Genomic DNA, 25968 nt, shown 5'->3' with positions numbered 1-25968 from the left:
AAACCTGACGTGAGCCTACCTACCCTACTCTTTGGTTTGTGTATCCTGAAACCGTCACCAGCAGCTTACTGCAGAACCAGCTAGACGGAAGACTGCAGAGTAACAGGATGTGTGGGGTGGGGATAAGAAGGCAATTTTGAAAAGTTCAGGCACGTGTCAAGGTCATACTCAAAGGCCTTTGAGCTCATTTCAAAAGGAGAAACCACTTGCATAGTTTCCTATTTCAAAACTAGGGCGGGATTCTACAGCTGCATTCTGTAAGGAACAGTTGCGCGACGACAAGGTATGTACGAGAGACTTGAAAATCAATGGGGCAATATTCAAAAGCCACCATCAGCAATTTTTTAAAAACGCTGGCGGGGACAGAATAGCAGAGGAGTCAAGATGGCGGCTCGAGCTGGAGACTCCGCGGTTAGCATGAGCTGAAACTCTGTTTGTTCAACCTTATTTCGCTTCTCTATATGCCGCATACTAAGAGGAAGGGGGTGGTAAAGGGTTTACTACCGTCAGCCCGATTACCTGCCCCCGGTCAGCAAACGCTTCTGCGGTATGTCTCCAGCACCCCAGCGAGAACCGGTGAGAGGGACCCCGCATTTGGATTTGTGGAAGGAGCGACATCTCCATTAGGGGTAGAGACATCGCTATCCCCACCGGACTTTAATCCACCGCTTTGTCCTGCAATCCAGCGGTCGAGTACTGAGGACGCGAAGGAACCGGAAGTCGGGGACCGAAGGCCCTCAGACGGAGGTACTCTGCCCCAGGAAGCAGACGTTACAACCATGGAACATGCGGTTCCCCAAGCGGTAACTCTACAATCCATTTGGTCAGCCATTCAACAACTGACGACTCTGGTTACAAAAACTTCTCAGGATATGACTTTGCTGGTAAATAAAATAGATGCTTTAACGTTAGCTCATGAGGATGTTAAAATAGATTTGTCTAATCAAAAAACTGAAATCTCATCTCTGAAAGCAGTAACAGATACTCTGATAAAAGATAAAATTAAGGATTCCTTAAAATTAGAAACTCTTGAAAACTATAATAAACGTCTGAATCTACGGATTTTAAATTTTCTTGTTTCACCTGGAATCGCCCCGATTGATTTCTTGAAAAAATATTTGATGGAAGTTTTGGCTTATCCTCAATCTGCAATTCCGCCGATAAATAACATTTATTATTTACCTGAATCTAAACAATCTAAGGTGAATCCAACAGAAAAGATACAGACACCTGAACTGAATTTACAAGATTTATCAGCATTGCTAGAGGAATCTATATCAGAAGTATCAATGCGAAGGACTCTTTTGGTATCATTCGTCTTTGAGCAGGATATGAATGCCTTATTAAGACTTTACTTTAAGAACTCAAATAAAGAATTTTGTGGTCATAAAATCTGGATCTTTCCAGATGTGGTTAGATCCACACAAGATCGTAGAAAAGCATTTCTTGCCTACAGAGAGGAGGTTAAAGCAATGGGAGCTTCCTTTGTATTGGCTTATCCATGCAAATGTTGTATTACATACCTGGGAAATAAGTACATCTTTTTTGAACCAGGTCAGCTTAAAACGTTTATAGATAGTAAGAAACTGTCCAGATAGTGATTGATGAGTATTAAGAAATAGTATATAAAGCTGGGGGTATACGAGCCAGGCCATAAACGTTAATGAATTACTTTCATGTTTCTCTTTTAACTAGATGTCTCCTCTCCCTATACAATTGTGGTCTAAGAAAGCGATTTATCTTTTCTTTTTTTGTTTACTTTGCCTATTTTTAGAGAAAGCATAATAGTTGTGGAGATTAACTTTTTTTTTTTTTTTTTTTTCCTTTTTGGATATGGATGAATGATGCTACTTCTCTAATTACTTTGCTGTATTTCCGATTTATAAGTATTATCTTGTAAATTTTGAAAACTTAATAAAGAAATTCAATAATAAAAACGCTGGCCACAGTGTTAAAATTATTTATGTATTTCCAGTGCTGCTATCTGCAGAAACAGCGGCGCTAAATATAGCGGTGACCACCACTAGCTATATACGGTATACAGTGATAGTCAGTCTCTGAAAGATGACAATGGGGTCCTTTGATTAAGGTGCGCTGAAAAATGTAGGTATGGGCACTTACTCCAGCTGTACGGCTGATGTAAACGATCACTCAAAAAATAGATGCCTACTTCTCTCCATAAAATAGGCTTGAAATTGAACTATTTGGGCGCCTCAGACTAGATGTCTGGTCTTTAAAATTACTCTGATACTGATATATGCTTTTGGATATCCAGCAGCAAATTGTTGCACGTACTTTCCCTTCCCCAGCCCTTTTCTCTCAGGACTAAATCTAGATTCCCTGTGCAACTGGCTTCTAAATTTAGCCACTGGGGCAGGGATGAGAGTCTCAGAAATTTGTTTAGCTTTGAAGCCTGACTTCTCCTGCACGCAAGAGGAGATGAGCAACTCCTATCTGGGGTTGAAAATTCCAAAATCTTGGCCCCCAGATAGAAATAGCAGCCAAAGAGGGGTGGAAATTCCACCCAAGCAGACCCTGAAATGCAGGGGGGGGGGGGGGGGGGCTATACAAGCTGGAAACCCAGTGGCCCACAAGTATAGCAGATGGCCAGAGCAGTTGATCAGCGCTAGCCAGCTACCGCACAATCTGCTGATGGCAGTTTTCAGGAGTAGATATTGTCACCTCTCGTTTAGACTACTGCAATCTGCTTCTTGCTGGCCTCCCACTTAGTCACCTCTCCCCTCTCCAGTCGGTTCAAAACTCTGCTGCCCGTCTCGTATTCCGCCAGGGTCGCTTTACTCATACTACCCCTCTCCTCAAGACCCTTCACTGGCTCCCTATCCGTTTTTGCATCCTGTTCAAACTTCTTCTACTAACCTATAAATGTATTCACTCTGGTGCTCCCCAGTATCTCTCCACACTCGTCCTTCCCTACACCCCTTCCCGTGCACTCCGCTCCATGGATAAATCCTTCTTATCTGTTCCCTTCTCCACTACTGCCAACTCCAGACTTCGCGCCTTTGTCTCGCTGCACCCTACGCCTGGAATAAACTTCCTGAGCCCCTACGCCTTGCCCCATCCTTGGCCACCTTTAAATCTAGCCTGAAAGCCCACCTCTTTAACATTGCTTTTGACTCGTAACCACTCGCCTCCACCTACCCTCCTCTCTTCCTTCCCGTTCACATTAATTGATTTGATTTGCTTACTTTATTTATTTTTTGTCTATTAGATTGTAAGCTCTTTGAGCAGGGACTGTCTTTCTTCTATGTTTGTGCAGCGCTGCGTATGCCTTGTAGCGCTATAGAAATGCTAAATAGTAGTAGTAGTAGTCTCTTGTAACCAGAGCTAATAGTGTGATGTCATAATGCCTCAGTCCACCAATAAGAGCCAACCTCATCAGTGATGTCACAATGGCTTGATTGTCCTATACTTGGCTCACTTTTATTACATAGCTCTTTGAGCAGGGACTGTCTTTCTTCTATGTTTGTGCAGCGCTGCGTACGCCTTGTAGCGCTATAGTAATGCTAAATAGTAGTAGTCCCGGAGAAGCAAAAATGACGGCGGCTGGTGATATCTTATTTATTTATTTGTTACATTTGTATCCCACATTTTCCCACCTATTTGCAGGCTCAATGTGGCTTACATCTTACTGTAAGGCGATCGCCTAGACCGGTATGGAAACAAATGTATAGCACTGCGTACGTCTAGTAGCGCTATAGAAATGATAAGTAGTAGTAGTATTCTTCATAGTCTGATAGTTTATGCCTTGTTAACTAGCTGATTTGCACCCTCAAATTTGCATGCCTAAGTTTTGACGATCTATATATCATCCGGGGATATATAGGCTAACCAATTTATTGAGGCTGCACGGCCTGAACGTTTGAGGACAAGAGTCCACTCTGTCAGATATATGAAGTGTTGCACACGAGTTGGGTAAATGCGCATGACAGCAGCGGCCCTACAGCTGCAGTATTAGCAAAATTCAGCACGGCGCTTCGGCAGCCCTGCCCTTCCACAGTAACAGGAAACTCAAGTGGGAAAAGTAGAAAGTTTGCACAGTACCTGGGAACGTACACCAGCTCACAGGACCTGTGGTATACTTTGCTACACCACTGCCAGATGGCTCAGGATCCGGCTAGGGCTGTATTTGAGTCTTCCTTTGAGTCTTGAAGACATCCAGACAGAGATGGAGGTGAGGAATATGTGGAAATGGGCTATGAAAAGTGGGGGGGGGGGGGGGGGGGGGAGAATAGCCAAGGAGACAAGGGTACGTGCAAGGAATGGAGTGTGAGAAAGAGGTCCCAAAAATGGGCCAAGGGGATAAGGGTAGGAAAGTGAGAAGAGAACCTAGAAATGCACCTAGGAAGAGCTCTTATACCAATGAGAAGAGAAGGGAATAAGACCTGCCTATGTATTTCATTCAGGGCCAGTCTTAGGGCGAGGCGACCGCATAGGACCTCGCGCTCAAGGGGGCCCCGCGCGGTGCGCCTCTGCCCTAACCGCCCAAGTTCCACTCCCCCTCCCTCTGAATTTTAAAAGTTACCTCGTCAGGTTACAGGCAGCGGCGAAAAGCATGCGAGCTGCTCGGCGCTTCAGGAGCCTTCCCTTCCCTCTCTCAGCTCTGGTCCCACCCTCATGGGGGCTTTTCACTGCTGCTACTTGCCACTGTCTGTAACCTGACGAGGTAACTTTTAAAATTCAGAGGGAGGGAGGCCTCGGAAGGAGGGGCGCCTTGGAGCTGGGCTGGAGGGGCCTTGGAGCTGGGAGGTGAATATACAGAGGGAGGGGGGCCTTGGAGCTGGGAAGGAGAGAGGGGCCCTGGAGCTCGGAGGATGTTTGGAGGGAGGAGTGGCCACCCTGGAGCTAGGCTGGGGGCGGGGCTAGGATGGGGCCCCATCAAATTGGTCTGCACAGGGCCTTGCACTTGCTAAGACCAGCCCTGATTTCATTACTCCCAGATTTTCAGAGGGGACCCCCCCCCCCTTTATCTAGATCAGAGGGCCCTCTGGGAAATGTTGGTTTGGGGGCCTGGAATTTGAAACATTACACCCAAATAAGTCCATTGTATATCATCGGCTTGGATGGTGCCTTTTTAGAGTTTCTGGGGTCAAGTACAGAAACAATCATAATTTTGGAGCAGATGTTCTCTGTCTATACAAAGAGGAATTCAAAATACCAGACTATTTCCATTGTGACAACAAAACACATAGTATTTCTGTTCCTGTTCACAAAATGGAAAGGATCTTCCAGTAGCTGCTCTTCCCAAGATTCTTAGTTCAGAAATGATAAATAGGAAAATAAAATGTTATTTTTAAAGTTCACTTCACCCATGAACTTATTGGACGCTATTCAGATATTACCCAGAACGTTTCAGCTGTTTCCCAACAGGACATATTAGCTCTTTGGACTGTCAAAGCTTAACCCTAAGAGCCCCCTGGAGCACTTTTAGAAAACAGTTTCATTCATTTGGTTTGCCATTTTTTTTATTATGGCCTAAGACAGGGGCTTCAATATCTTCTCAAGACACAGTCTGTTTTCTACAAGCCCGACACACCTAAATCTCATGAATACAAAAAATTTGTGAACAGTATCACAGGAGCTCCTCACACTGTTTCACAAGGTTGCACGTGTTTGACAACAAAGAATTTTAAATTTTGTACATTTAAAAACAGAAAACACCGCCAGCGAGAGCAGTTCTACCGCTTTCTGGAGCTCACCAAGCTTCCTTGAAAAGTGCTACCACCTTTGCTTACATTTTGCATTTTCTGAGAACCATTAAAAAATGCACATCTTCAGCCAGGTTTATCAATAAATAAATTCTGAAGGGGGTCAGCGCGATGGGTCACTGCAATTATGGTAGGGGATGACAGGCAAGAGATCTGAATCCAATTCCCCAGCCCACCTTTCTCGCTGCAGATCGGCAGGGGTTGGGGATGCTGTAATGGCAGTATTTGGAACTTGTTGATTCCTCCTCCCCCCTCCCAGTCATAGAAACATAGCAAATGAAAGCAGATAAAGACCTGTTCGGTCCATCCAGTCTGCCCAAGAAGATAAACTCATTGCATAAGGTATGAGATGATACAACATATGTATATCTGATCTTGATTTGTCCATACCATTTTCAGGGCATAAACTGTAGAAGTCTGTCCGGCACTGTCCTTGTTCTAAAACTTCTGAAGTTATCATAGAAGCCCTTGAAAAACTTAATTCCAGCCCATCCAAATTTATCCAGCCACGATCATGGCACAGACCTTAGAAGTCTGCCCATTATTGTCTTTGCCTCCCAATTACCAGTGTTAAACATAGTAAACATAGTAGATGACGGCAGAAAAAGACCTGCACGGTCCATCCAGTCTGCCCAAGAAGATAAATTCATATGTGCTATTTTTTTATTTGTACTGTCGTCTTCAGTGCACAGACCGTATAAGTCTGGCCAGCCCTATCCCCGCCTGCCAACCACCAGCTCTGGCACAGACCCTATAAGTCTCCCCACCACTATCCCCACCTCCCAACTACCAGTCCCGCCTCCCACCACCAGCTCTGGCACAGACCGTATAAGTCTGCCCAGCACTATCCCTGCCTCCCACCACCGGCTCTGGCACAGACTGTATAAGTCTGCCCAGCACTATCCCCGCCACTCAACCACCAGCCCCGGCACAGACCGTATAAGTCTGCCCAGCACTATCCCCGCCGCTCAACCACCAGCCCCGGCACAGACCGTATAAGTCTGCCCAGCACTAGCCCTGCCTCCCAACCACCAGCTCTGCCACCCATTCTAGGCTAAGCTCCTGAGGATCCCTTCCTTCTGCCCAGGATTCCTTTATGTTTATCCCACGCATGTTTGAATTCCGTTACCGTTTTCATCTCCACCACCTCCCGCGGGAGGGCATTCCAAGCATCCACCACCCTCTCCGTGAAAAAAATACTTCCTGATATTCTTCTTGAGTCTGCCCCCCTTCAATCTCATTTCATGCCCTCTCGTTCTACCGCCTTCCCATCTCCGGAAAAGGTTTGTGTTGCCACCTAGTTTCCGCTAAGCTTCTTTGGATCGATTCCTTCTAAACAGGATTCCTATGCGTTTATCCCACGCATTTTTTAAATCCGTTACGGTTTTAATCTCCACCACCTGCCAAGGGAGGGCATTCCAAATATCTACCACCTTCTTGGTGAAAAAATACTTCCTGGCACTATTCCTGAGTCGGCCTCCTTTCAACCTCAATTCATGTCCTCTAGTTCTACCACCGTCCCCGTTTCTGGAAGAGGTTTGGGGATTAATAACTTTCAAAGCGTTTGAACATCTGTATCATATCACCCCTGTTTTTTTTTTGTTACATTTGTACCCCGCGCTTTCCCACTCATGGCAGGCTCAATGCGGCTTACATGGGGCAATGGAGGGTTAAGTGACTTGCCCAGAGTCACAAGGAGCTGCCTGTGCCTGAAGTGGGAATCGAACTCAGTTCCTCAGTTCCCCAGGACCAAAGTCCACCACCCTAACCACTAGGCCACTCCTCCGGTTCTCCTTTCCTCCGGGGTATACATGTTCAGGTCAACGAGTCTCTCCTCATACGTCTTGCTACTCAAACCATATACCATTCTCGTACCTTTTCTTTGCACTGCTTCAATTCTTTTTACATCCTTAGCAAGATACGGCCTCCAAAACTGAACACAATACTCCAAGTGGGGCCTCACCAATGACTCGTACAGGGGCATCAACACCTCCTTTCATCTACTGGTTATACCTCTCTCTTTGCAGTCTAGCATCCTTCTGGCCGTGACCACAACCTTGTCGCATTGTTATGTCATCTTGAGATCCTCAGACACCATCTCCCCAAGGTCCCTCTCCTGAGCTGAGCTTACCAATCACTCCCCTCCTATCTGGTACATCTCTTTTGGATTTTTGTACCCCAAGTGAATCACCTCTGCACTTCTTCGCATTACATTTTAACTGCCGGACCCTTGACCATTCTTCCAACATTTGGAGATCCCTTGTTACAGCTTCTACACCTTCCAAGGTATCCACTCTTTTGGTTATCTTCGTGTCATCTGCAAAAGCAAACTGTTCCTACTAACCCTCTAGCAATGTATCTCACAAATATATTAAACAGAATCGGCTCCAGCACTGATTCCTGAGGCACTCCACTGCTTACTTACTCCGAGTGGATTCCATTTACCACCACCCTCTGTCGCCTGTCGGTCAACCAGTTTCCAATCCATTTCACCACTTCGGGTCCTAAGTTCAGTCCTCTCAGCTTATTCATGAGTTTTCTGTGAGGGACCTTAAAGGCTTTGCAGAAATCCAAGCAGATTACATTTAGCTCATGACCTTTATCCAGTTCTTTGCTCACCCAGTCAAAGAAGTCAATCAAATTAGTTTGGCAGGGTTTTCCTTTAGTCACCCAAAATCTGTCTGTAATACTAAAATATTTATCTTTCATGTATTTCCATTATTCATGATATATTGTAAGCCACATTGAGCCTGCAAAGAGGAGGGAAAATGTGGGATACAAATGCAACAAATAAATAAAAAAATTAATGGAGTGTGTGGTATTGTACTGTCTTGTCTGAAGATGTCAGTTTTTGCTGCCCGTTTTTCACTTCAGAGCTGTTGTGGTTCTCACATTAATATATGCAAATTGATCATGCATATTTATAGTGGATATCCTGAAAACTGGCTGGGTGGGTCCTGCTCTATAGGTAATACTTTTATTCTATCCTCTTACCATAAAGGGATCTCTCAGTGTTTATCCCATGACTTAATGAGTTCAGTCACGGTTTTTGTCCTCACCACCATCCTGTGTGAAAAAGTATTTGCTGATGTTGCTCTTACACTTGTCCTCGTTATAGTTTTATTTCATGTCCTCTAGTTCCGTAGCCTTCCCATTTTCAGAAAAAAAGTTTGTTGATATATAGAATAAATCTTTCAAGTACTGAAATGTCTATATCATTTCTCCCCTGTCCTCCAGGGAATGAAAGCTCAGGGAAGACACTGGAGTGTTTCAACTGCTAGAAACCCAAAGCACAGTAAGAGGAAGTTAATTGGAAACCCCCAACCCCATTCATTTACGGAATTCAAAAAAGCAGAAGTAAAATATGTTGCCTGTAGTCTGCAGCTAACCGTAGGAGGGCCATCCATTTATGGGTGAAACTTAAAAACCTTCCTAGACTGGCATCCTGAACGTCGAAATTTGTGTGTGTGTCAATTTCTGGCTTTGCAGTATTTATTTGTGTTTGGGTTAATGTGAGAAAACTGAGATGATCTGGGAGATCCGGAGGATCCGACTTTTACCTTCCCCGCCCCCCCCCCCCCCCTGTGAGAACCACAAAGAAACAGCTCCGCCTTCGACGTGAACAATAGCAGCAAAAACCGATTACTTCAAGACAGTCCAATACCTCGCACTCCTTTTAATACATTTCTCCCCACAATCATGCAAAATGAAAAAGGTCAGTTAAAAAAAAAAAAAATTTAGCTACATGCACAATGAGCCCTTTTCCAGAAAGGACGACGAGATGCCTTGCTTAGTCTCCCAAAATACACTACGAAATCCAAATTCAACGCTGACAGCACCGGGCAGAAAGAATAGCTGCATTTCTTTTCAATACGTATTTCTGCAGCATTACCAGACACACGAGACCTGTCCCCCCCCCCCCCCCCCAAAAAAAAAAAAAAACCATTAAAAAGAATATGAGCCGACAATATGAGCCGTCATTTCCCGAGTTTACAGACCAGCTTGCAAAGCACCTGGTTAAAAACCACAGCAAAGCGAAAAGCATCAGCAACCGTTTTATGTGCTAATAAAGATTCTTTTGATTAAGGTGTTCGAGAGAGAGGGTTTGAGCACCATTTGCTTCCCCTCCCTTGTTGTAAAACCGGTATCAGTTTACAAAAGAGGGCCCCGGCCAGCCAATGAGAGAAACTGCTTATTTTTAAAAGGCATCAACCAGACTTAACATCTAGGAGCAATTAGCATGTGCGTAGGCGACTTAAATAGGTTGCACACGAGCGACATAATTAAACGGTAGGGGGCGCCGTGGTACAACTTACCAAGCGCAGCACTGATGTGCAACTACTGGGTAATTTGTATTTTCCTTTATCTTACAGGGAAATAAGCTTTCTCAAGCCAGGCTATTCAACCCCCCCCCCCCCCCCCCCCACTCCTCCTTGTTACAACATCTGTCGAAGTACTGGTGGTAATGGTAATTCTCTTGCAGACTGGCCCGAGGAGCGGCTTGCAAAACCTTGTTCAGGCCATTTGGAGCTGCCAAGATCCGAATATATGGGGTTTTTACCTAAAGTATCCCCCCCCCCCACCACCGAAAATCCAAGAAAAATACGATGATGGCACATCGTCTCTCTGCTCTATTTCACTGATCTCAGCGACGCTACAAAATTAGATCTGCTCAACCTATTCTCATGTACCTCTGCGGAGACCTGAAAAGAGGGACCCTTGAAAATCAAAGAGGGCAGTGTTTTCTGTGGCATCCATGGTCGGGGTTTTTTTTTTTTTTTTTGGGGGGGGGGGGGGGAGTGTCTGCAGAAGACAAGAGCGCACTTGCGCCGTTTATTTGTGTTAAAAAGGGGGGGGGGGGTCGATCTAGATATTTCAGTAAAGGTAGCTAAGCCCCCCCCCCCTCCCCCTTCCAGCCACCTACCACTTATTTCAGCACAGAACAAACCGACCGCAGCTCGCTGTTGAGTCTCCGGCTAAAGAAGCAGCCAGGGCAGGGTTTCAAATTACAGAATCTCTTCCTAGGTTTGGCCAAGTCACTCCTTAATAAACACAGCAGCTTTTATCTTCCTGCTTAGCCAAGAGGGTGGGCCGTTAGGAAAATATGAAACAGACCTAAGAGAGGGGCCTTACTCCACCCTCCTAACCACACACGCACACTGGATGAGTCGCAGTGATTAGGAAAATATCAAGCCGTTTCTAAAGACTAAGCTGGCGCTATCTAATTCAGGAACACTAAGAATGCATATCAAGAAACTCCCATGTGTATCACACTCAACCCTTTCCAAGGTCCGATTATTACAATGAACCCTTTTAGCCTAAGCTCCAGCTGACAACATATTGTACAGGAAAAACCACCGAAAGCTGAATGGGAATATTTAATTTATAAACTGGATGAGAAAGGTGATTGAACTGCATAGTACTGAGGGGAAAAGATGCATCGATGAAACGTAAAACAACCGAAAACGTAAAAGTCATTAACGTTTTAGAAAAAACGAGGGATGCACTAAAAAAACAAGTCGCACGTGTTCGGTGCGGTATTCTAAAGTCGGATGCATGAAAGAATCGTTAAACTGGTGTAATCCCCGCAAGCGGTAGAGGAAACGCTTGCGCACAACCGTTAAACCTACGATATCACTGTGGCTATTGTACATCCTTTATGGACGGCCTTGCCCTCCCGCCCTGCCCAAGGTCACAGCTGCTCCCCCCTGCATTAAAATTGTGACTTTTTTTAGCCAGCCCCGCCCCTCCCTTCCTCTCTGCTTTTTTAGAAAAAACAGCTCCCGCCATCCTCCGCCCCCCCCAGAGGTTGTTGCCGCCGTTCCCCCCCCTCCACCGGGCCCCCCTCCGTCTTTCCAGGCCCATGCAGCGCCTCTCACCTCTGTGTGATGGCGCTGCATGGGCAAGAACAGCTGATCGCCTCCTCCGCGAGTCTCCGACGCCCCTTCTTCCTCCTGAAATCCAACTGGGTTGTGGTCCTCAAGGACCAAGGTTGTCCACCCATGATTTAGAGGAACTAAAGTAAATCATTGTGAACCTCTAAGATATATTGGAGCAAACTGACAAAGAAGAGAAAATCACCTGGACCAACCAGTATACAACCTAAGGCTCTGAAAGAACTCAAATGAATTTATAGATCTGCCTACAGAAATGTATATCCTATCTTTAAAATAGGTTATGGAAACCAAGAATTGGAAAGTGGTGGACGTATTGCCAATTTTTCTAAAAGTCTCCAGGGATTAGGAGAGGAGCCAAGATGACACCTTCAGCAGATGGTTGTGAATTTGCTCCATACGTTGGACCACTAGATGACCGAGTAAAAGGGACGATCAGGGAAGACAAAGCCGTAGCGGAGAGATTAAATGAATTCTTTGCTTTGGTCTTCACCGAGGAAGATCTGGGTGGGATACTGGTACCGGAAATGGTATTTGAAGCTGACGAGTCAGAGAAACTTAATGAATTCTCTGTAAACCTGGAGGATGTAATGGGGCAGTTCTACAAAATGAAGAGTAGCAAATCTCCTGGACTGGATGGTATTCATCCCAGAGTACTGATAGAACTGAACAATGAGCTTGCGGAGCTATTGTTAGTAATATGTAATTTATCCTTAAAATCGAGCTTGGTACTGGAAGATTGGAAGGTGGCCAATGTACCGCCGATTTTTAAAAAAGGTTCCAGAGGATATCCAGGAAACTATAGACCGGTGAGTCTGACGTCAGTGCCGGGCAAAATGGTAGAGACTATTATTAAGAACAAAATTACAGAGCATATTCAAAAGCATGGATTAATGAGACAAAGTCAACAAGGATTTAGTGAAGGGAAATCTTGCCTCACCAATCTACTACATTTCTTTGAAGGGGTGAACAAACACTTGGATAAGGGTGAGCCAGTTGATATTGTGTATCTGGATTTTCAGAAGGCGTTTGACAAAGTACCTCATGAAGGACTCCAGAGGAAATTGGAGAGTCATGGGATAGGAGGTAGTGTTCTACTGTGGATTAAAAACTGGTTAAAAGATAGAAAACAGAGAGTAGGGTTAAATGGTCAGTATTCTCAATGGAGAAGGGTAGTTAGTGGGGTTCCCCAGGGCTCTGTGCTGGGACCGCTGCTTTTTAACATATTTATAAATGACCTAGAGATGGGAGTAACTAGTGAGGTAATTAAATTTGCTGAGGACACAAAGTTATTCAAAGTCATCAAATCGCGGGAGGATTGTGAAAAATTACAAGAGGACCTTACGAGACTGGGAGACTGGGCATCTAAATGACAGATGATGTTTAATGTGAGCAAGTGCAAAGTGATGCATGTGGGAAAGAGGAACCCGAATTATAGCTATGTTATGCAAGGTTCCACATTAGGAGTCACAGATCAAGAAAGGGATCTAGGTGTCGTCATCGACGATACGTTGAAACCTTTTGCTCAGTGTGCTGCTGCGGCTAAGAAAGCAAATAGAATATTAAGTATTATTAGGAAAGGAATGGAAAACAAAAATGAGGATGTTATAATGCCTTTGTATCGCTCCATGGTACGACCGCACCTCGAATATTGTGTTCAATTCTGGTCGCCGCATCTCAAAAAAGATATAGTGGAATTAGAAAAGGTGCAGAGAAGGGCGACGAAAATGATAAAGGGGATGGGACGGCTTCCCTATGAGGAAAGGCTAAAGCGGCTAGGGCTCTTCAACTTGGAGAAAAGGCGGCTGAGGGGAGATATGATAGAGATCTATAAAATAATGAGTGGAGTTGAATGGGTAGATGTGAAGCATCTGTTTACGCTTTCCAAAAATACTAGGACTAGGGAGCATGCGATGAAGCTACAATGTAGTAAATTTAAAACGAATCGGAGAAAAAGGTTTCTTCACTCAATGTGTAATTAAACTCTGGAATTCGTTGCCAGAGAATGTGGTAAAGGCGGTTAGCTTAGTGGAGTTTAAAAAAGGTTTGGACAGCTTCCTAAAGGAAAAGTCCATAGACCGTTATTAAATGGACTTGTGGAAAATCCACTCTTTCTGGGATAAGCAGTATAAAATGTTTTGTACTTTTTTGGGATCTTGCCGGGTATCTGTGACCTGGATTGGCCACTGTTGGAAACAGGATGCTGGGCTCGATTGACCTTTGGTCTTTCCCAGTATGGCAATACTTATGTAAGGTGGTTTCTTTGAGTTACTCCAATTTCATGGGTAAACAGAAAGAACAGTGAGGGGTGAAACTCCCAGGTCCCCACCAAGCAATTCCACAGCAAACCATGATTTCAGAGCATTTCTCTCCATCTACACCCCTTCCCGTGCACTCCGCTCCATGGATAAATCCTTCTTATCTGTTCCCTTCTCCACTACTGCCAACTCCAGACTTCGCGCCTTCTGTCTCGCTGCTCCCTACGCCTGGAATAAACTTCCTGAGCCCCTACGTCTTGCCCCATCCTTGGCCACCTTTAACTAGACTGAAAGCCCACCTCTTTAAACATTGCTTTTGACTCGTAACCACTTGTAACCGCTCGCCTCCACCTACCCTCCTCGCCTCCTTCCTGTACGCATTAATTGATTTGATTACTTTATTTTTTGTCTATTAGATTGTAAGCTCTTGAGCCCCAGTAGTCTTACTATGCCAAGATACCATCGATGGACGTTGTGATGGGTTCCTCTGAGGTGTGGAGGTCCTTTCATGTCCGAAGACAGCCCGATGTTAAATCCTGCAAGAACTAGGACTTCAGTAGGAGAAGTCCAGGCAGTCCTAAGGAGGAGGGAGATGCTGGAGGAGCAGTGTGCAGAGATGCCCACTCTGACCCCATTGGGAACATCTGTGCTTGACATGGTACATGACAGTATTTAAGCATCGTTGTCACTAACATTGCACCAATTGCTTACGGTAGGAACCTTCAAACGTTAGTCTATTAATTCCCGCTCTATTTGCATTACTATACAAATGAAATGAAATGTATTTTTCACTAAACCATACTCAGCAGCAGTCTCAATAATAGTCTTACACTTCAAATTTATAATTCTTTGGTGACCTCAGCGGTGCCACTTGCTAGTACCCTTCAACTAACACAGTAGACGGCACGCACCTCCTCATCGTTACACCCGATTAACAATTTTTATATATACTCCTGATTGGCATTCAAGGATAAAAATATATTATTTATTTAATCCTCATGTTAAATATTGTCATGCACACCCATGGCTACGTCACTGAAATTTGGGCGCTTATCCGGATGGCAGCTGCCATTTTCTGGATTCGTGCTTTAGAATATTAGGCTACATTATAATAATCTATATAATAATTCTCACCTCAAACATTCTGAAGCTCACTCTGTGGCAGGGAAACACTGGAGCTCTGCACTTAGGCTGTCACCACTCACTGTCACTCAGGCACCACTCACTCTCACTGATGGACCCGCCCTCAGCCACGATCCTTCCACACATAATTCCCTACCTCAACGTTCTAATGAAGCTGCAACTTCTGGTTTGTGAGGCGGCATAGATCGGAATTTATCCCCATTACTGTTTGCCCCGCCCTCGTGTCAAACGTGATGACGTCGAGGGCGGAGCAATGACACTTGACCAATCGCATTGCTGCACCCTCAACGTCATCACGTTTGACGCGAGGGCGGGGCATACATGGATCTACTACGTGACGACTAACAGAGGGAGTGTGAGGCAGGCAGGCTGTAGGTCACACGCAGCGACGGAGCCAGCCAGCCACTCTGTACGTCGCGGGGCGAGGCGACCACGACCACTCTCAAGCACGGAGGGTAAGTCCACCAACTAGGGGAGGGGGATGGTAACCAAAGCGCCTTGCTAGCGCCCGTTTCATTGGCCTCAGAAATGGGCCTTTCTTACTAGTTATTATTATTTCTTGGGCAGAATAAACAAAGGGTTTATTTAAAAGAAAACAGCAAGCATGGCCCTGAATCTATCAAAAAAGCTGCTCCTTGTGATCTTGGGCAAGTCAATTAACCCTCTTATAGCCTCAGGTATAAAATTAGATTGTGAGCCCTCCAGGTACAGGGAAATGCCTGGTATACCTGAATGTAACTCATCTTGATCTGCTGCTGAAAAAGGTGTTGACAAAGCTCCGTACCCTCTATCCCTGCCAAGACTTGTCATTTATGTTTGTCTACTCCAAACAGACTGGGAGATTCAGGTTTGACTAGAAAACTCTTTCCCTGCAACAGCTGCTAAGCACTGGAACAAATGCCCACACCCCGGTCGTCGAACTTTATTCCATAAACACCAGATTGATGAAGACATTTCCACTGCTCACGAAGGCTTGTACAATTAAGTTTATTTATGTAATTTTGAATATTTAACTGTACTGACCTGTGGAAGGAGGGTTTGGCCTCCGAAAGCTAGTCAGAAATGTATTAAGTTATTCCAATAAAGAGGTAACCCCTTTATTGTCTTTTTATTTATTTATTGCATTTGTATCCCACATTTTCCCACTTCTTTGCCGGCTCAAAGTGGCTTACAATACATCATGAATGGTGGAAATATATAAGAAAATAGACATGTAATATCTATGTAACATGATGATAGTAAAACATGCTAGTAGTTTAACAAGTAGAAATTATAAGACAGTTCTGGATATATGTGGAGGATTTCACATTTGTTGATCTTTGTGGTATGCCTTGTCAAAGAGATGGGTTTTCAGTAGTTTGCGGAAGTTAGTTCATAGATCGTTTTCAAGTTGCGCGTTCCAGAATTCTGTGCTCAGGTAGGAAAAGGTTGATGCATGCATTAGCTTGTATTTTAGACCTTTGCAGTTGGGGAAGTGAAGATTAAGGAATGTGCGGGATGATTTTTTAGCATTCCTGGGTGGTAAGTCTATCAGGTCTGACATATAGGCTGGGGCGTCTCCGTGAATGATTTTGTGAACTAGGGAGCATATTTTGAACGTGATGCGTTTAAAGTGGACAGACATGGCAGCACACTACTTTATATGAACAAACTGCAGGACATATGGGGTAAGGAAGAAGCACTATGGGTTAAACTGGAAAGAAGGAAAGGAAAACGTATTTACATCGGACTAATATACAGGTCAACTTCACAGTCAGAAGAAATGGACAGAGACTTCATTGAAGACATCCACAAGATAGCTAGTAAAGGGGAAGTACTGGAGCGTCCCTGCTGTCGGGTCGTCCAGAAGCAAAGGGTTCTTGGATTCTCTACAGGAAGAATTGTTTCAGCAGTGGGTAACGGAACAGACCCGGGATAGAGCTATTCTGGACCTGGTGGATGTCACGGTGGGAGACCATTTGGCATCTAGCGATTACCGAATGGTGTGGTTCAATATTAAGACACAGGAGAGGGGCTTATTCAAGATTGAAGGTCCTGGATTTCAAAAGAACTAACTTTGCTGAGATGGGGGAATTTCTCAAGGAAGAGTTAGAAGGATGGGAACGGCTGAAGGAAGTAGAACAGCAGTGGACAGACCTGAAAGGAGCTATTTTAAAGGCTACTAACCTTTATGTTAATAAATTACACAAAGGAAAGAGGAAAAGAAGGTCGCTCTGGTTCTCAAATGTAATATAAACCGGAAGATATCCAACAAACGATTCTAGCTAGGGTGTTAACTATAAAGGAAGAAAAGCCTCAGTAGATGATAGGGTCCTCCTTTGTTCAGGCTTTTCCTCCTTTATAGTTAACACCATAGCTCGAATCGTTTGTTGGATATCTTCCGGTCTGGATTATAGTGTTTGAATTCGTGATATTCCAACAGCTCTGTATAGAGGTTTAGATTTTCTCAAATGTAATAGCCGAAAAGGTAAGGGAAAGGAGGTTAGCCTTCATGCGTTATATAAAATCCACACTCACTGTTCAGTTATACAACAACACATCCACTTATGAATTCTCAATCCTGAAATCTCACCACACTCATACCTTTAATCACAGAAAATGTATACCATATGTTTTTCGTTATTATATATTATATATTGTCCTCAGACCCTCTAGTTTCCCGTTGTTTTCCTTCCAATGTTTCAATGTTCTTTTCCATTGATATATTCCTTAACGATACTTTGATTTTGTCTCGCATAACTCTTCACAATGTAATCCATAACCGAATTGTAACAAACTGTATTTCCATCATTCATAATGTATTGTAAGCCACACTGAGCCCGCAAAAAGGTGGGAAAATGTAGGATACAAATGCAATAAATAAATAAAATAAATAAATAAGACAACTTAGAAAGAAGAAGACAGGCAAGAATACCTGGAAAAGCTAAGGGAAGCTGGAAAAGCTGTCAGGAAAGAGAAGAAGCAAATGGAAGAAAAGATAAGTAATAGGGTAAAATTGGGAGGAATAAGACATTTTTCACATATGTAAGTGACAGGAGTATTTATTTATTTATTGTATTTGTGCCCCACATTTTCCCACCTCTTTGCAGGCTCAATGTGGCTTACAGAGTATGGAAATGAGAACGTCGTTACATGATTTAAAAAAAAAACAAAAAAGTCAATCATAAGCTGAGGTGAAAGAGGAATTCAGATGGAAAGGTGTTAGGTAAGGTCGTGTGAGAGGTGTTTTAGGTGTACTTGGGTAGTTTAAGGAATGATTCGTTTCATTGAGGGTGACTTTCGTAGGCTCTGTTGAAGAGCCCACCTCTTTAACATTGCTTTTGACTCGTAACCACTTGTAACCACTCGCCTCCACCTACCCTCCTCTCTTCCTTCCTGTACACATTAATTGATTTGATTTGCTTACTTTATTTTTTATGTACTAGATTGTAAGCTCTTTGAGCAGGGACTGTCTTTCTTCTATGTTTGTGCAGCGCTGCGTACGCCTTGAAACGCTATAGAAATGCTAAATAGTAGTAGTAGTAGTCTCTTGTAATCAGAGGTGATATTGTGATGTCATAATGCCTCAGGCCACCAATAAGAGCCAACCTCATCAGTGATGTCACAATGGCTTGATTGTCCTATACTTGGCTCACTTTTATTACATAGCTCTTGAGCAGGGACTGTCTTTCTTCTATGTTTGTGCAGCGCTGCGTACGCCTTGTAGTGCTATAGAAATGCTAAATAGTAGTAGTAGTAGTAGATGTGTTTTCAAAGCTTTGCAAAAGCTTGTTTGATTGGCTATGGTTTTCAGGGCCATGGGTAGTGCGTTCCAAGACTGTGTGCTTTTGTACGCAAAGGTAGTAGCATAAGCCTGTTTGTATTTCACTCCTTTGCAGCTGGGGAAGTTCAGGTTGAGGAATTTGCGGGCCTAGTGGTTAGAGCAGTGGCGTAGTTACGTGGGGCCTGAGGGGGCCGGGGCCCCCGCAGATTCACCCCAGGACCCCCCTCCCGGCAAACCTGCCCCCGCCGCCGCCTACCTTTACTTTTGCTGGCGGGGGATCCCACTCCCCGCCAGCCGACGTCTTCTCAGTCCTTCCTGCTCTTGTTTGTTTGCTGACGTCCTGCACGTAATTGTACGTGCAGGACGTCAGACTCAGAGAACAGTTCCGTACAACGTGCAGGACGTCAGCAAACAAATTGAAGAGCAGGAAGTGACTAAGAAGAAGACGTCGGCTGGCGGGGAGTGGGATCCCCCGCCAGCAAAAGTAAAGGTAGGCTGCAGCGGCGGCGGGTTCACGGCGGGAGGGGGGGGCGGCGCCGGGGGGGGGGGCTAAAATGTGCCTCCTCCCCCCGGGCTCTGGACCCCTCTCCCACGGAAGGCTGGCTACGCCCCTGGGTTAGAGTGGTGGACTTTGATCCTGGGGAACTGGGTTCAATTCCCACTGCAGGCACAGGCAGCGCCTTGTGACTCTGGGCAAGTCACTTAACCCTCCATTGCCCCAGGTACAAAATAAGTACCTAAGCCGCATTGAGCCTGCCATGAGTGGGAAAGCGCGGGGTACAAATAAAAAAATAATAATAATAGCATTGTGAGGCTCAAAGCTGAGGGAAAGGAATATGTTGAAGCTGATAAGGACAAAGCTGAACTGCTTAACTATTATTTTTGTTCTGTGTTCACAGATGAAGGGGGGGGGGGGGGGGGGTAGGACCGCAGAAAACAAATGCAAATGGGGATAGATGTGTGGAGGACCAAGACCTGTTCTCAGAAGACTGTGCTCTTGAGGAGCTAGCTAAACTAAAAGTAGACAAAGCAATGGGGCCTGATGGGATTCATCCGAGGGCGCTCAAGGAACTCGGAGAAATTCTGGTGGCTCCGCTGACTGAACTCTTCAATGATTCCTTAGAGTCCAGAGTGGTCCTGGAGGACCAGAGAAGGGCGGTTGTGGTCCCTTTGCACAAGAGTGGAAGAAAGGAGGAGGTTGGGAATTACGTCTGACCTCGGTGGTGAGTAAACTATTGGAAACGCTTCTAAAGCCGAGGACTGTGAGGTTTCTCGAATTAAATGGACTGCAGGGCCCGAGGCAACATGGCTTCGTTAGAGGCAGGTTGTGTCAGACAAATCTGATTGATTTTGTCGACTGGGTGACCAAACAGTTAGATGTGGGAAGGGCGCTCGATGTGGTTTACATAGCTTTCAGCATAGCCTTTGACGTGGTTCTGCACAGACAACTCATAAATAAACTGAGTACCCTTGGTATGGGACCTAGAGTAACTGACTGGGTTAAAAATTGGTTGAACGGAAAGAGACAGAGGGTGGTGGTAAATGGAGCTTGCTCTGAAGATAGGGATGTTATCAGTGGAGCACCACAGGGATTGGTCCTAGGACAGGCTCTTTTTAACATCTTCTGGTCTGGGCCCCCTGCCCGGCTGCTGCCCGACACCCCTGCTGCCCCGGTCCTTCCTGAGGGATCCTGGTAATCTGGTGGCCTCTGTGTGTACGTGTGTGTGTGGGGGGGGGGGGGGCATGTTCTTTCCCACCTGCTATGCTGTTGCTATTCCCCCGCCTGCCAGTGCCGCTGTGTTTTCAAAATGGCGGCTGACACTTCCACAGTGCATCTCCACCGCCATTTTTAAAATTCAGGGGCGGCGGGGTGGGGGGGGGGGGAATAGCGGCAGCCCAGCAGGCTGGGCAGGAAACAACATGTTCCCCTCACTAAATCACCAGAAGCGCGCCGGGCATCTGGGAATCCGGGAAGAGCCTCTGGGCCCTCAGGCACTGCCTGGTTGGTCAAATGGTCAGTCCGCCCCTGAAAACTGAGCATGTGTGACGTGAGGGGAAAAGCAGCCGCAGTGCAGGCAATGCGTTGAAGAACAGCGCTAGAGGCTGGCAGGGCTTGGAGACCCCCACCAGCGAAACCAGAGGCCCCAAAGCCCTGTGTCTGCTCTGCCCCAGCCTCTAAGGGGGGGCCCAGCGCTGGAGTTTTCTCTCTCCTGCTCCTGTCGGGACGCGATCACCCAGGTCCCATCAGGAGCAGAAAAGAGACAGACCCCGGCACCAGGCCCCACCTTGGAGGCCAAGCCCAGGGAAATCTTCGGTGGCCCTGTCCCCATGCACAATTTCACCCCACTAAGGGGTAGGCAATTTTCAGCTTGCCAATTTGTGGGGTAAATAAACAAAAATCCAAGTAAATAGCGTCTGAAAATTGCACTTAGAAAAGTCACACAGATTAATGCATGAACACAACATCACTGCACCTAGGCATAATGCATTAATCCCAGATTACAAAGGCCAATGCATCTGTCTTGAAGCATGGCAGATAAGTACATAAGTAATGCCACACTGGGAAAAGACCGAGGGTCCATCAAGCCCAGCATCCTGTCCACGACAGTGGCCAATCCAGGCAAAGGGCACCTGGCAAGCTTCCCAAACGTACAAACATTCTATACATGTTATTCCTGGAATTGTGGATTTTTCCCAAGTCCATTTAGTAGCGGTTTATGGACTTGTCCTTTAGGAAACCGTCCAACCCCTTTTTAAACTCTGCCAAGCTAACCACCTTCACCACGTCCTCCGGCAACGAATTCCAGAGTTTAATTATGCGTTGGGCGAAGAAACATTTTCTACGATTTGTTTTAAATTTACTACACTGTAGTTTCATTGCATGCCCCCTAGTCCTAGTATTTTTGGAAAGCGTGAACAGACGCTTCACATCCACCTGTTCCACTCCACTCATTATTTTATATACCTCTATCATGTCTCCCCTCAGCTGTCTCTTCTCCAAGCTGAAAAGCCCTAGCCTCCTTAGTCTTTCTTCATAAGGAAGTCGTCCCATCCCCGCTATCATTTTAGTCGCCCTTCGTTGCACCTAATGGAACTACTGTTCAACAAATTGCCCAGGCTGCCACTATAACTCGATAAGATAAGTAGAGAGGTGTGGTAGCCGTGTTAGTCCACTCTTAAAGGTTATCAATAGAAATCAAACAAAAGAAAACATGGAAAAGAAAATAAGATGATACCTTTTTTATTGGACATAACTTAATACATTTCTTGATTAGCTTTCGAAGGTTGCCCTTCTTCCTCAGATCGGAAATAAGCAAATGTGGTAGCAGATAGTATATATAAGAGAAACATCAAAGCATTACTTTGACAGTCTGACAGAGGGGGAGGGTGGGGGTATGCATATGGTATGCATAAAATATATTTTATGCAATTATATAAATTAACAATTTTGTTGTGAAATGTGGGGTTTAATTTTTTTGTGGAAAATTAAGGTTGTTTGGCACTAGATAAAATGGCTTTAGCACTACAGGGATAATTCTGGTTTATATTTTACTACTTATATTCTACCATTTGCCAAGGCACAGTACAAAAAACATACATAATTATAAAATACACCACCACGCATAAAACATAAAGACATACATTCACTACAATATACAACAAAATTAAAGTTAACAATCTTGCAAAACAAACAAAAAAAGCCCATGACTCTCCATTGAGGAGCAATCCTGTGGCTGGCGCAGTCAAAGACTAATCTCCAATTCAAGCAGAAAGGACCCCATATGCCTGCCTAAATAGGTGGCTTTATAAAAGTCTCCTAAAAGAAGAGCTATCTTTTTGCATTTTTACTAGTAGGAGCTGGTAATGCGCATAAATGTTTTGAAAACGTTATATTACATTATGGTACTGACATTCCACATCTACCCTAATGAGTTCTATATGGATTACAAAAACAGGCTAGGCATACCTAGGAGATAACACTGGGCCCCTTTTACCAAGCTGGAGCAAAAAGGGGTCTGTGCTGGCATCGGTGCGTGTTTTTGATGTGTGCCGAGGCCCCCTTTTACCGCACCAGGTAAAAGGTTGGTCTTGCTTTTCTGCAGGAAATGGTCATGTGGCAAGTGGAGGAGTGGCCTAGTGGTTAGAGCACCGGTCTTGCAATCCAGAGGTGCTGCTCCTTGTGATCTTGGGCAAGTCACTTAACCCTCCATTGCCTCAGGTACAAACTTAGATTGTGAGTCCTCCTGGGACAGAGAAATATCCAAAGTACCTGAATATAATTCACCTTGAGCTACTAATGAAAAAGGTGTGAGCAAAATCTAAATAAATAAATATTTGAGATTCTACATGGAATGTTGCTACTATTTGAGATTCTGTTGCTACTATTTGAGGTTCTACATGGACTGTTGCTACTATTTGAGATTCTACACAGAATGTTGCTAGTGGAGGAGTGGCCTAGTGGTTAGAGCACTGGTCTTGCAATCCAGAGGTGGCTGGTTCAAATCCCACTGCTGCTCCTTGTGATGTTGGGCAAGTCACTTAACCCTCCATTGCCTCAGGTACAAACTTAGATTGTGAGCCCTCCTGGGACAGAGAAATATCCAAAGTACCTGAATATAATTCACCTTGAGCTACTAATGAAAAAGGTGTGAGCAAAATCTAAATAAATAAATATTTGAGATTCTACATGGAATGTTGCTACTATTTGAGATTCTGTTGCTACTATTTGAGGTTCTACATGGAATGTTGCTACTATTTGAGATTCTGTTGCTACTATTTGAGGTTCTACATGGACTGTTGCTACTATTTGAGATTCTACACAGAATGTTGCTAGTGGAGGAGTGGCCCTAGTGGTTAGAGCACTGGTCTTGCAATCCAGAGGTGGCTGGTTCAAATCCCACTGCTGCTCCTTGTGATGTTGGGCAAGTCACTTAACCCTCCATTCCCTCAGGTACAAACTTAGATTGTGCCCTGCTGAGACAGAGAAATATCCAGAGTACCTGAATGTAACTCACTTTGAGCTACAGTGTGAACAAAATCTAAATAAATAAATAAAAAGTAAAGCACTTACCCACTGAGTTGGCAGTAAGGGCTCCTGTGCTAACCCAGTGGTAACCAATGCCCAATTACCACCAGGTATACAGTGGCAATACAGAAATATATTTTTGTAGCACCAGATATGACGTCTTGCTAGGGGTGGGAAGTCCACCGGGCTGCTGCTGTAGCCCAGCGGTACTTCCTTTTTAACGAGTGGTAAGCCCGCGTTGGGCTTACCGCCGCTTTATAAAAGGGGACCATTATACAGTTCAATCAATATGTGGTCAATAAATACTTTTGAAACATGATGGACTAGATTTGGGTGTCATTTATAGAACAGCAATTACAGCCAAATTCCGTGCCCAACTTTGTGGGGGGGGGGGGGGGGGGAGGATTTACACCAATTGAAACCTGGTGTAAATCCTGGCGCGTAACTTAGGCGCAGATCCCTGGTGTTCAGTAATATTACGCGCAACTTTAATGAACACCCCTGACCTGCCCTGCCCCTCCCACGGCCACACCCCCTTTGAGTTGCACGTTATAAGATTTGCGCGTGGGTCATTATGGAATAATGCCTAGCAAGATGCACGTGCAAATCCAAAGTGTTGCCAATTGATGACAATTAAGAGTTTCTCTGCTTGATGTGGAGTTCTAGTTCATAGAGGACCTATTTTGAGCTTTACTTTGTGGGCGGAAGATCCTTGGTGAATTATGACATTAGAGGCAGCTCCTGGATGGAATGCTGATCCATCTTATCTTTTAAATCTGACCCTGAAGAAGGCAGTAGCCGAAACATGTTGGGCTAATGGATTAACGAAAAGTACTTTTGGATTCAGTATTTCCACCGATTATAAGACTGTTTCGGATTTATTAAAGACATCCATAAAGCAATAACTGGCTTATTGTTGCTGCTGCGTGTTTGTGGCGTGTTTCGATTGCAGCGTTTTGGCCCTCTTATTTTTTCCTATTGATATAAAACTAAGTCAACGTGCCTGACGGGGATGGAACTAGGCCTCACCTTCGTCCCATAAACTGTAGTTCTCCTTACACCCATTGTATATGTGAAGGCCATCATGGTAAAGGCAGCTGTGACTCCTCCGTCAAACTCCATGTTGACAACCTGCAAAGAAAGAGAAACTGTTAAAAACATTCCCCCCCCAATATTCAAAAGCATTTAATCGGTCAGGATCGGCACCTAGCCGGTTAAATGCCCTATAATCAGCTATCCACAAATATTCAGCGGGACATGGCTGGCCATGACTCACTGAAAATTCGTGGTTAGCTGCTAGCCGGTTATATCGTCAATTTTCAGCACAAGTTTGGCGGCCATATTGGGGCATGTGAAAACCGGGTCTATCTTTAGCAAGTTCAAACTTAACATTGGCTTGGCCAGTTAAGATTGAACCGACCCAAAATAAACCGGATATTCAATGCTGGTCACTGGAAACAGCCTGGCATTGAATATCTTGGGCTCAGCACCAACCATGGAAATTAGCCGGGCTGACTCCTGCGGTCTGAATATCGGGCCCATTAACTTAGCGGTCACTTTCTTTTTTTTTACTGGCCTTGAAGAGGTAGAAATAAGGAACGAGAGGGCATTTTCAAAGCAATTTACCCGGATAAACTAGCTCTCTAAAATTTGCTCTTAATGTAGCAAGAAATATTAGTCATCTTCCATAGCGCGTGGACTTTGAGCCACATAGTAAGGAAGCTTTCTGAGGGGTGGCTAGGATGGGGAAGGAAATTCATGCACAACGACTATTTTCAAAGCTATGTATATTATTTTCATTGAAATTTCACCTACACATAAAGCAGGTGTGAAGGAGATGCAAGGTTGGTTCTATCATTTAGTGACTTTTTCCACCCATGGTCCCACTCTTCAGCCCCATTGACTTACGTAGATGAAGCCCCACAACGAGCCTCTGCATTATCCAAGGGCCGCCCAAGTCTAGAGTGATAGTGTGGGAGTTCTCTCCCTTTGAAAAATTAGGAGCAAGATCCACAGGTGTAATTTACTTATAGATTTTGCACCTGCCCTCTTAAAAAGCAGGCAGAGCTGCCTGTTCAACTTTAGATCCTTCTGAGATTTCAGTTGAAAATAAACAGAGCTTTGAAGCCGGAAGTCAGCCGGATATAGCCGGCTATTC

The 25968-nt window shown here is 44.8% G+C and overlaps 1 protein-coding gene across 1 annotated transcript in view; it reads right to left on the bottom strand.

Moving 5' to 3' along the window:
• LOC115482595 overlaps positions 1-25968 on the bottom strand; it is a 175050-nt gene that overhangs the window by 64187 nt on the left and 84895 nt on the right. The window contains exon 13 of the mRNA XM_030222503.1: positions 24840-24941. Coding sequence (XP_030078363.1) covers positions 24840-24941 — 102 coding nt within the window. The remainder of the gene's footprint in view (positions 1-24839; positions 24942-25968) is intronic.

Source organism: Microcaecilia unicolor, chromosome 13 (assembly GCF_901765095.1).
Source record: "Microcaecilia unicolor chromosome 13, aMicUni1.1, whole genome shotgun sequence".
NCBI lineage: Eukaryota > Metazoa > Chordata > Amphibia > Gymnophiona > Siphonopidae > Microcaecilia > Microcaecilia unicolor.
This window is presented reverse-complemented; position numbering and strand designations above follow the sequence as displayed.